At 35.1% G+C, this 12,074-nt stretch overlaps 2 protein-coding genes across 2 annotated transcripts; one reads left to right on the forward strand and one right to left on the reverse strand.

The window, feature by feature from the left end:
- The first annotated feature begins 2,903 nt into the window (after window positions 1-2,903).
- LOC149725833 (actin-related protein 10-like) lies at window positions 2,904-9,685 on the forward strand. The gene is made up of 10 exons (XM_089891512.1): window positions 2,904-3,933; window positions 4,563-4,783; window positions 5,123-5,275; window positions 5,653-5,781; window positions 6,331-6,405; window positions 6,693-6,800; window positions 7,281-7,380; window positions 7,850-7,938; window positions 8,671-8,802; window positions 9,252-9,685. The coding sequence occupies exons 1-10, from the start codon at window positions 3,789-3,791 to the stop codon at window positions 9,405-9,407; spliced, it is 1,308 nt and encodes a 435-aa protein (XP_089747638.1). The 5' UTR covers window positions 2,904-3,788; the 3' UTR covers window positions 9,408-9,685.
- A 114-nt stretch (window positions 9,686-9,799) lies between these two features.
- On the reverse strand, window positions 9,800-11,954 carry LOC149725834 (protein THEM6-like). Its single transcript, XM_089891535.1, has 3 exons — window positions 11,640-11,954; window positions 11,121-11,332; window positions 9,800-10,519 (listed from the first exon to the last, which is right to left on the reverse strand). Exons 1-3 carry the CDS (start codon window positions 11,908-11,910, stop codon window positions 10,262-10,264), a joined length of 741 nt encoding a protein of 246 aa, XP_089747661.1. The 5' UTR covers window positions 11,911-11,954; the 3' UTR covers window positions 9,800-10,261.
- Window positions 11,955-12,074: the final 120 nt, after the last annotated feature.

Below are 12,074 nucleotides of genomic sequence, written 5' to 3' on the forward strand. Positions count from 1 at the left end.
CTAAAATTGCGCTAACTGCGGAACTAACTTATCACGATTTTAAAACACGCAAAGCTTCGCACCAATTCGAACCTTAGCATTCTGATGTCCTCTGCAACCCACTATGAGTAACTTAACGCTCAGTGAACCAGTTTTCTTTTATCGGATTTTAAACCAAAGAAAAAAATCTTAAATTTTTTTTTATCTTTTTTTTCCAGAAAAAAACTCTTCACTTTCACAGAAATAAATTCAGCTTTCTTATAACGTAATTTACGCTCATTACGATATAAAGTTATAAACCGATGCACCCAGAAAAAAACACCGACTATTAAACACGGCATAAGTTAATTCACACTTTAATCGTTTGTAGAATTACTAACCGCACAATGCCCCATTCACTAATCTGTAAGGGTGAGGTTTCCGACTCCCCTAATACAATTACGGTCAGATAATCCTAATTGCGGGTATTCCCCGGTATTACCGATGTCCAAATGCAACTAATGCCCGATAAATTGCTGGCCAGTCATTTATAATAACCCCTTTCTACAACGTAACTCTGTAATAAGATTAAATACCTTGTAATTTTGTATTACAATACCTTTTTGTAAAACCCCTGCAGTTATAACAAAGACCTCTATTCTGGAGCATGAGCAAATTAAAACTGTTTAAAAATATATAGAGTAGGGTGGGGAAAATGGGACACCTTTCCGTTATATTTTCTCTCCCCATTTAGTAGTAAACAACGAAACATTTAAAGAATTGTAAAAATCGTATCCTCACGATTGGTCACGACTCCCATAGCCCGTTGTTAATTGTTTAAAACACGATCGGGATATTTAGATATTATGTGATGAAAGTGTCCCGTCTTCCCCACCCGCCACCCTGCTATATGTTTTACTAGGATTTTATTTTTCAGCAAAATTAACGGTAAAATTAAGCAAACAGTTGCATTAACCCACAAAGTTACGTGGTAACTCGTGATTGGGCAATATAGAACACCCGAGTTATATAACGACTGCCATTGCCCCGTCAAATAAGCAAAGATAATTGGATTTAATACATTTTTATTTATTCTTATAACTCTAGCTAAAATGTTAGCCTAAAACAATCGAACTAAATTGACTATTCTTATGAACGAATAAAATCGTATTGCTCATAACAGCTAGTGTTGCTAATACATGCAGAACGCAATCAATTTATTATAACTCCCTGAACCTGCACATGAGTAATCTTATATAAAATACCAGGAACACATGTTCGTCGTTTATATACGAGCAATAAAGCATGTAAACGTGATATAGGATGCATACTGCAACGGTATATACGCGGAAAGTACCGTTACCGTTTATAATCTTTATTATAGAATCTTAGGTCAAAAGTGACATCGGTTTAAAGCGCCATCTTTTGCGGAAAATCTGCACGTTTTAGAAGTGCTTATTACGTTTAAATAACATATGATTAAACTAACCGGAAGCGCCTTGACCCGCTATAATTATAAACTGTCAGTTATGACGTAACAAACGAACCGCGCGCGGTTCAAAACGTGCGATTTGTGTTTTCGGTCACAATGATACCTTCTTTGGTGGATTCATGAGTCATTGTGACGTCATTGATTAGAACTGTTACGTCATGGAGTAAAACAACGGGTTCCTTTGAAATTCGAAGATCGGGTTAAGAACAATGAATCAGCTGTGACCACGAAATTACCGAAATTTTGGGTATTTTTTAGACCGACGCTGGTATTTACCGGTAAGCCTCTAAAAAGAGATGTTGTAATTGCTCAGGAATACAAGCAGAGCATTATAAGTCAAGGGTAAATTTTGTTTAATTTCACTTTTTCGGATATTTATAAAAGTAGGCCAAATTGTTTTGAATACATAATACCGAATATGTTTTTTGTTTACTGCTCTTCGATACGATAGCGAAGAACAAATGATTTTGAAACAAAGAAGAGACGGGAATTAACAACAAAACTGAATCATGTGGTAGAGCAAAACATTGAACTGTATCTGCCATCTGGTGTACATGAATAGCTTAAGGCCACTGTCGAGCTACCCACGTCGCGCAACGGTTCATAATAAAATAAATTTCTGAGTAATTTGTTCTCTTGAATTAAGTGGTTTCTTTGACTAATGTAAAACATCAGTATTTGTTTACATATTGGCTAAAACACAGCGATTTTTTTAATTTAAAATAATATTGCTCCCCTAAGATAATTTGTTTTTACTAAATTTCGACCTAATCGTTAAAAAGGGAAATCCCCTTATTATAACAAAAAAGTTTGGAAGCAATTATAATAAAGTTGTTATTCTGTTTTTTTTGGGTTGTTTTAACGAAAATGGAGACAAGTACACGTCTTTTGGAACGAAAAGAGCAATTACTATATACCATACAAAGGACAGGGATAACGGAGATCGTCTTCGGCGGGCTAACGGTCATTCTATGCATAATTTCGCTGGTAGTGGATGGGGATGCCCCAGGAACTTATGCAACACACTCTGGAGCTGGAATATGGTGTAGTGCTGTTGCTATAGCAGCAGGAGCGCTTAATATTACAGTTGTAAAAAAGCAGGCCTTCAGTTTAATTTATGCTAGCATGATTTGCTCAATTGTTGGCGCATGTTGTATGCTAATATTGATTATAATTGAAACCATTAGTTCGACGGTCATTTTTAGTTACATTTACGAAGTACCTATTGGTATAATTCATGTTGTTATGCTTCTATTCACAGTAGTACAAATGGTGCTTCTCATTTACAACAGTGTTATATTTGGAAAAATATATAACGCTAATAAATCTAGATTCGAAAATAATCCTAATGAATGTTGTTCTCCCTGCTGTTATCCAATCTCTGGCTCAAGTCAGCCAATTGTGGTATATGTACCAGTATCTGAAACTAAATATAATGAAATGGCAACTGTTTAAGACAGTGCGTTCATAACAGATTGAAAAATTGCTTTTTAATATTGCATTTTTTGAAATCTTTTTGTCTAGATTTGTGTCTGAATTTTTTTTTTTTTTCTGAAATGAGTAGGTGCAAATTTTTGTGCTAATATGTTCAGGCCTATTTACTTTTTAATATGTTAACGCTGTTTAAAAACAACCTTTTTCTAGATTTTCTTACAAATCTAATTGTGTCTAGATATGAATGTATTATGAATCACTTATGCATTTTTAAATGTGTCCACAGTACACAGTTCAAATTTGAAAAATTGTGCTGATTTGTTAAAGTAATTTTTCTGTAAAACAGTTGAATAAATGTATATGTATATAAACCATTATCCTGTAAATTCATTGTTGCATGCCAATTGCCATTGTCTTGAACTATAAACCATTTCTTGCTGACCTGTTTAACTTTTTGCAATATTTTGATTTTGTAAACATATTTTTCCTAACAGCCATTTTATTTACATACCATTGTTCTGTAATCCAATGATAACACAACACGCTAGTACACAAACATAAACTTTTTTTAATTTAACATATTTGATTGTGTCTTAACTATTCTGCCTTAAAACCATTTCTGTTATGTCATAAACAGTGGTGCAACTAAAAAAAACAACAAAAAATGAAACTTTTTTGTGATAAACCTTCATTGTTGAGTAAAACACTCCTTTTACACCTTGATTAAAAGGTAATATATAAAAAGAATTGAACAAACTTTTTTAAAACAGAGAACTAAATATCGCAATTCGCAACTGTGTTTTTTATCCAGTTACTACCAAATTACTCCTTTTTACAAAATCACTTCCCTGGCTACACCACTGGCTGTACATTTTGTAACATATTTGCAGTAGCAGGTACCAGGATGCCACTGTACAAGGGGTTAGGTATAGGGCTTGGTACAGATGCCCACACCATAGTGCTTGACCTTGGTGAAGCTTATTCTAAACTGGGGTTTGCCGGCGAAGACCAACCAAGGATGGTGGTTCCAACTACTATTGAAACTATAGGTTGGTTAGGGTTGTTTTTTTAACTTTTTTGGAGCAACTTTGTGTAAAAAGCACTGATAGTCGTTATAACAATATACTTCTGTATGAAACAGTACACCTGTGTTATAACTACTATCGTTTTCCGGCTGCGAAAATATCGTTTTCCGGCCGCGAAAATATCGCTTTCCGGCCATGCGAAAATAAAGTAATTACATAACTTCCACTTACAAGTAACTTTGTGCGTGATTACTTTTAAATTTATGGCTGACAATTTAAACAATCCATTAGTGACAACAGGGTTGATTCTAACTACCATTGAAACTATGGGTAGGTTGTGGTTATTTTTTACCATTTTTTAAAAGGGGGACTGACAGTCATTATAACACAAGTGTTCTGTTTAATAGGCCTATATCTCGGGCTCGCTCACAAGTTATTATGTATGTAACTTTGTGGGTGATTATTTTTTTGATGTATGGCTGACAATTTAGACAATCCATTAGTGACACCTGGGTTGGAGCAATTGCCGTTAATTGTCTTGCTCCATTAATTATACATACACCTACAATGGTAGCATGAACCTGTAACTTCTAGGCTAGAGGCTTGCTAGCTACTGTGCTACAGCCATAAAATTTACTTCCACTATTTTTCAGGTGGTCCAGTCACTTACATATTCAAAAGTGACCACACATCCATTGTCGGGCACGAAGTGGCTCCTGATTTGCAACGGAGCATTCAGACGTTTTTCGACAAAGTTTTTTACAAACATCTGCAAGTGAATCCGAAACTACAGCGGGTTATTATATGCGAGTCACTTCTGAATCCAACGAAGATAAGGGAAGCTGTTGCAACTGTTCTGTTTCAACATTTTGAGGTAATTTTAGTGGATGTAACATGCGAGCATAGGCGTTGATTTATTTTGATTTGATCATAGCACCCTGGGTGTTGGGGGAATCAAGAATGGGCCAACTGTGCCCTAAATCTCAGATCTCATTGTGCTCCACTATAGGACATGACCCACATAGAATATAGTTTTTTATTGAATGATTGTTACTTATCTTTCATATGTATGAAATCTTTATGCTACGGGTGACTTGTTTCATACACCTCATGCCCGCTTAAAAGATACCATGTATGTGACTTTGGTTAACATTTTTGGATTTTTTCAGTTCTCCATGAAAACCTTTATAAATAATTCAACTAATTCCTTCAGGTTCCATCCATCTTTTTTGCCCCACATCATCTACTGGCTTGCTTCACTATTGCTGTCAATACAGCTCTTGTATTAGACTGTTCATATCGGGAGACTCTTGTTATACCTGTCATTGAGAATACACCTGTGTTATGGGGTTGGCAAGCTGCACCGGTGAGATCTAATTGATATTTGTATGTAGTATAAACCGCAAACAGTGCACCAGTATTCGACCTTTACCATTGTGTGCGTTTGTGTCCTTGGAAAAAGGGTTTCTATATTGTTTGCTGTATAATCACCCACAAAGTTACATACGCAGTAACTCACAAGTGAGCATGAGGTGTATGAAACAGAACACCCGTGTTATAATGACTGTCCCTGTCCTGCCACGCGAAATACATACATAGTCGCTAGTACTAATTTAAACAACCCTTCAGAGACCGCTGGCTTAAAGCAATTGGTATTACCTGTCTTGCCCAAGGACACGACTATTTTCTGTTTAAATTAATATTTGCACCAAAAACATTATAAAAATTCAGTTTATTTTAAAGCTTGGAGCTGCCAGTATACACCACTCTATCATGGATGAGATATTGGATAAAGGAAAGATACAACTTGAGCATAATCCCGCTACACCTGTCACTCAAAGACTCAGTGATAAAGTGCTGGAGGATATAAAGGTATGGGGGGATGATTGGTCTTATATTCTGTTACTTCTGCTACCAGGCATAATGTGAAATAAGTTGTGAGGTAGTTCGTTTAAAACAGGGATAACATAAACGCATGGATTTCTTATATAAATCAATATATGTTGTGTTATTTCTGCTACATAAAGTGAATAACCTTGGTGCGTTTTGAACTTTTGATCAGATTAACTGTCTTTAATGTGCCATTTGTAAGTTGCGAGGCAGTGTCTTTATTTATAACAGGGATAACATGAATTTCTCATACAATTTATTATAAAGGTACTGTGGCCCTCCACAGGTGTGTGCGCCGAAGCGTACACGGGTTGTTTTTTTGTGCTATAAATACCATGCGTCTCGTGTTATTCGTTCTTATAAACTCATCGCTCACAATAAAGTATTAACCGCTTCGGTACAGTTAAACAACTGATGTAAAAAAACACAACATTCTTTGCTTGTATCCATGAACCAGTAGTTTCATATTGTTAACATGCAGTTTAAGTCTGGGTCATTATCATGTTACTTTAAGATTTTTTTCATTTTTAGGTGAAAGCTTGTTTTGTGAGTGAATATGAAAGAGCTAAGAAAATTCAATCTGCAAAGTGGAGCAAAGAACCTATAGTACGTATAGTAATACGATGTACATATATTTCTTATGGTAATTAATCTTACAGATACAGGTTGTAGCACGAGATGTATAAATCAGAACACCCGTGTTATGACGATTGTTACTGCCCCTCCATGCGAGGATAAATAAGTTACATATGTAGTAACTCGTAAGCGGGCACGAGGTGTATGTAACAGAACACTCATGTTATATAACAACTGTCTCATGTTATAACAACTGTCAATTTCCGACCACGTGAGAATAAATAAGTTACGATTGTTCATCCATTTTATTCAAACAGGAGGAAATCTTGCAACAGAAGGAGATGGTTTACCCACTAGATGGGGTTACAAGGCTTATTATTCCTTCCTCTATTCGTGAGAATGCAGCAGAAGTTTTATTTGAGCAGGTAGTGTAACTGCTTGGTAATTTATTTTGGTATTTATTGCAAACATTACGGTTTAAGAACAAAAACCATATTCGGTGATGTCATTGGTTTAAATGATAGTTACATTTAAAAAGAAGACAATTGTGTCATATATGTATATACTATACATATATATACATATTTATGTATATATGTATGGGCTGTAATGTTTGTATTGAAACTGACCAGGAAATCTGTGTTTTATGGTCCTGTTTTGGTTCTTCAAACAAGATTAACATAAATACATTGACACAAAGATACTTATGAAAGAATAGTTGTTAATTTACATTGGTATTCACATGGCTGACAATTTAGACAACCCACAAAATACCACTGGGTCAGAGAAATTGTCCTTGTGTGTCTTGCTCCTCTGCATGTTGGTTCAAGTTCCCCTTTTCCTGTAATATTACTTTATATGACATCATAATAGTATTTGTGACATCATAATGCTACTTATGACAGGATAACGACCAAGTATCTGTTGCCACTCTTGTTCTTGATTCACTTCTTAATTGTCCAATTGATTCTCGTAAAGAACTGGCAAGGAATCTTCTTGTAACAGGTATTTAACTACAGTATATTCTATATAACATATTGATTGTGTGGCTTAGTGGTTTACACACCTGCCTCTAGACCAAACGTTACGGGTTCGAGGCTTGATGTTGCTATCTTTTTGGACTTGTGTTTTTGGGTAAGAGGTGTATGAAACAGAACACCCATGTTATAATTATAACAACTGTCGTTGCCCCTTCACAAGGATACATAAGTTACATTAATTTAACACAGTATGCTTTATATAACCTATGTGATAACTGGTTAGCAAGCACGAAGTGGATGAAACAGAACACCCGTGTTATAACAACTGTCGTTTTCCGGCCAAGCAAGGTTAAATAAGTTACATTCATTTATTAGTGTAGGACCTTTACTGTTGTAAATGGGCATACCAGGTTGCAATATTGGATACTTACATTATAATACCAAACACAGCATGTAATTTAAGATTAATATTTATATATTTCATTTATTCCCAGGTGGTACATCCATGCTACCAGGTTTTAGACACAGGTTGTTGTTTGAACTGAAGGAATTAGTTCAACATGAAGAAAGATATAATAGCAAGGTAAAGGATTATGAGTTCAAGTCCCAGACATGGTAGTTACTTTTACCCATCTTCTGTTGTTGTTAACAAACATAATAAATATTACTTTTGAAAATAAGAATGCACTGCTCTATACAAGAACTATACACATACATTTATCAGTGTATATTGTAAATAAACAATACTCTTATATGTCAGTTATCTATGTATACAGTATACTAACATCCTTTACGCAGTTATACAATCTAAAACTTATATACCCAATTTATCTTTATACTTTAGTACCATGCAGGATACACACATTGTATATTATTGTATATTGTGAAACAACTTTTAACTTGTGTATGAACACAACCTGTGATAAATGAAGAATATGCTTACATATTTCAGTTATATCTATACACTACAGCAGTGCTCTTCAACCTTTTGTGGGTTGGTGAACCCCTAAAGTTGTTGCGACAAACTCATGCACCCCTGATTGCATTAACCTAAAACTAATGACGTTTCGCAATTTCCTGTGATGCAAGATATAGAATTCATATAAAAAAACTGTAGAAAAATGGCTAAATTGGTTAAAAAAGTTTAAAATGAAAAAATATTGCTGAAAATTGTTCAAGTTTGTGATGCACCCTTGTATACCTTTTTGCACTGGTGTACCCCTGGCATATTTTGTGCACACCGGTTGAAGAGCACTGTACTATAGTACTATAAACATTTTGTATTATGAATCCACATTAAACTTATGCATCCTAGTTATCTGAGTGTGAGTTTCGTGTCCACAACCCCCCTATACATGCAAACCTGGTTGGTTGGCTTGGTGCTTCCATCTTCGCTACTCTGGAAGCTTTTCAAAGGAAATCAGTTACAAGGGAATATTTTAACCAGGTATTTTAAGCCAGTGATAAATGGAACTTGTTTTATCCTCGCATGGTGGGGCAATGACAGTCGTTATAACACGGGTGTTCTGTTGCATACACCTTGTGCCTGCGTAAAAGTTACCACATATGTAACTTAGAAATATTTTAACCCAGCAGTGAATGATTGTAACTTGCTTTATTCCGGTGTGGCAGAAGTGTCAGTAGTTATAACATGACAGTTCTGTTTCATATGTGTGGTAACTCGTAAGTGGGCACTAGGTTTATGAAACAGAAAACCTGTCGTTACCCAACCATGCGCGGATAAAGAAGCTACCAGCAGGCAGAAGGTAAATGATACAGAACACCCGTGTTATAACAACTGTAGTTTCCCTGGCACGCCAAGATAAATACTTTTCTCAATAAACCATAACAGCCTTTGCTATTGTATTAAAATACTTTAATAACTTTACATTCCAGCACAATGGTAAACTCCCTGACTGGTGTGCAACTGACATAACACCACCAAATGAAGCCATACTACCACCATTTAAGGTTAAACCAAGACTATCACTACCAAGTGCTGGGACCAAGAGAATTAAATCTGAAAGTCACCATACAAAAAGTGAATCATGAATGCTTTTATTTAAACAAAACAAAATACTGAAATGTTGTTTGTTATTTTGCCTATGATGTAACAAGTGTTACAGTAATATCATAAGCAACACAATGTAACACTGTTTAGTAGTATCCTGCACTAGTTCCGTTATGAACAAAAAGGTGCCTAAAACACAAAAATTATAGTTATTCTCAATAAAAACATAACAGCCTTATGTATATTAATGTTACAATTACTATTTTCTTTATTTCAAAACATCACTAAAGATGGTATACCTTTTAAAAATGAAAAGTTTTTGTTAGATATATATGGAGTTACGGGCTGTCCTGTTTGTATTAAAATGATCAGAAATTTGACATAGTTTTGTGTTCACAATACAACTCTTGTATAACAATATTTCACAAACACGTAAGTTTTAACAATTTTAATAGGTAGAATGCGCACAGTTTCATAACACTGAAGAATGTAAAGTTTCAATATAAATTAGGTGTGCGTAAACTGCATGTGCGTCAGTAACAAATTGTATTTATTGCATGTAAAAGTTAAAAAGTATATTTAAGTGCCATTAATTTTGCTGTTGTAAACTTTACAGACATTTCCCAATTTTACACCAAAATAATCCAGTTGTTATGTTTCGCTACAACGAAATTGTTCTTTGACTCAAATTTGCAAACATTTTTCCTTATTTTTGATACCAAACTAATCTAGTTTTGATGTATCACCACAATTCATGTGTTTTTTGATCTAAATTGGCAAATATTTTCCTTTTTTGATCCTGTTTTGGTGTTTCGCTAAAATTGATTCATTCTTCTTTGTCTCAAATTTGCAAACATTTTATTTTTTTGATCTAGTTTTCATGTTTTACTAAAAGCTATTCATTTTTTGTCTCATTTCTCAGCCTTTGTGAAGATTCTTTATTATAGTTGATAAATAGCTCCAACTCTTTGGAAAGCTGAGGTTTTTCTGGAGGGTTATCAAGGCTTAACATCCCACATAAAATCTGAATCGGTGTTTGGCCAGTACAGTGCATCTTGGTCAGTATAGTTGCGTATACAAAGTCAGAGTGGGTTTTAAAACGGCTGAGGAAACTGTGCTGGAAGTAGAAACTGTCATCATCCCAGTAAGTGATCTGAAAAAGGAAATAACCCAAAGTGATTTGCCTTTTATTCTATATAAGTGAGGAACTAACATTTGGCCCATTAACCCAGTTACCTTAGTGGCATTTTTTTCTAATTATTAGCCTTTAGATTGGGACTGGGAGGTACTTATTCCATTAAGGCTCTTTGCAAAAAGGATATTAATGAAATAAATGTTAAGTGTCTATCCAGGGGCATGTCAGGGTTCTGGGACTTAGGCCATACTTGTTTCATTACTCTTTTGAATTGCTGAGCTGTGGCAAAATGGTTTCCTTTTCAAGTTGATCGATATTTAATACAGCCTATACAACCATTGGAGTATCATAGACCCCGCAGCTGCAGGGGTTCCACACGAATTGGAGCCCACTATAATACCCAATAGAAAACTGGCGTTTGCACTTGTATGCACAAATATGTAAAATAATAAGTTTTTATTGAGTATATGATAAAACACTTCAATGATGAGGCCAGAATTTCAAGTATGATGTAATAATATTTATACATAGTGATAAAGAAGGGGGCCTACATACAAGCCTTGCGGGTTGGGCCTTCAAAATCTTAAAACGCCACTGTATACAAGTATTAATATTTTACCTTAGTTGTTACCCTGAACCTCTGGAATGGTTGAAGGGATTTTCTATATCGGACCACACATGCTGACATAATAAGTCTGACACCAGTACTTTGTAAGTACAAGATTAACCCGCTATCTCCATAGAAAGCTGTGCGTGCAAAGTCAAGTTCTCGGAGGTATCTGGCATTGTTCATGTGCAAGAAATGATCCAAGTCAGTGGGTGAAACAAACCCTATATAAAGTGTATGAATTTGGTTAAGTTTGTTACAACATAAGCAATATATCTCATGCTGACTGTCAAGTTATAACATGGGTGTATTCTTATACACCAGACACACATGGTCATGGTGTAATCATACAGCTCATGCTCACTGTCAAGTTATAACATGGTTGTCTTCTTATACACCAGACACTTATGGTGTATTCTTACACCTCATGCTCACTGTCGAGGTATAACATGAAACATATAACATTATTGACTATTGTACACCAAGACACTAGACACATTAATTAATAAATTATGTATATCTATAAGTTACCTGAAAATACATGCTCTTTTAAAACCTGCGAAGGGTCTGGCAGTGGATTAAAAACTCGGTACTTTAATATTTTACCAATAATGATAAAAGCAAATCGTCCGAGGTATAATAGCAATGGCACGCAGAAAAATCCGGTAACGCCAAACACCCATAAGAGCTTCGTAAAGATGCCCGCTTCCATAAAACTCTGCACGCCATACCACATCGGCAGTGTACAGGCAATAAGAAAGACCAGGAAAAAATTAAACATCTTCATACCGTTATCGGCCATTCTGCACTAATAAGTTACCTGTTTAACAAAAAAAAGAACGTTTTATTATAAAGAATGTTATTATAAGCTGATATCTCGATAGTATAACACCTATGGCAGATCTTTTGCTTATATTTTTAAACATAAACAGATTTAGAGTGACGTTTTCTACATAAATCACACGC

This window comes from Ciona robusta, chromosome 13 (assembly GCF_009617815.1).
Source record: "Ciona robusta chromosome 13, ASM961781v2".
Lineage (NCBI taxonomy): Eukaryota > Metazoa > Chordata > Ascidiacea > Phlebobranchia > Cionidae > Ciona > Ciona robusta.

What these genes read in the sequence shown, in the direction of transcription:
- LOC149725833 (XM_089891512.1), top strand. Translation starts at nt 3,789, where the DNA reads ATGCCACTGTACAAGGGGTTAGGTATAGGGCTTGGTACAGATGCCCAC. An exon ending in AACTACTATTGAAACTATAG is followed by an intron (nt 3,934 to 4,562) that starts GTTGGTTAGGGT and finishes ACTATTTTTCAG; the next exon opens with GTGGTCCAGTCACTTACATA. An exon ending in AGTGGAGCAAAGAACCTATA is followed by an intron (nt 6,406 to 6,692) that starts GTACGTATAGTA and finishes TTATTCAAACAG; the next exon opens with GAGGAAATCTTGCAACAGAA.
- LOC149725834 (XM_089891535.1), bottom strand. Translation starts at nt 11,910, where the DNA reads ATGGCCGATAACGGTATGAAGATGTTTAATTTTTTCCTGGTCTTTCTT. An exon ending in AAAAGAGCATGTATTTTCAG is followed by an intron (nt 11,333 to 11,639) that starts GTAACTTATAGA and finishes CACTTTATATAG; the next exon opens with GGTTTGTTTCACCCACTGAC. An exon ending in GGTTCAGGGTAACAACTAAG is followed by an intron (nt 10,520 to 11,120) that starts GTAAAATATTAA and finishes TTCCTTTTTCAG; the next exon opens with ATCACTTACTGGGATGATGA.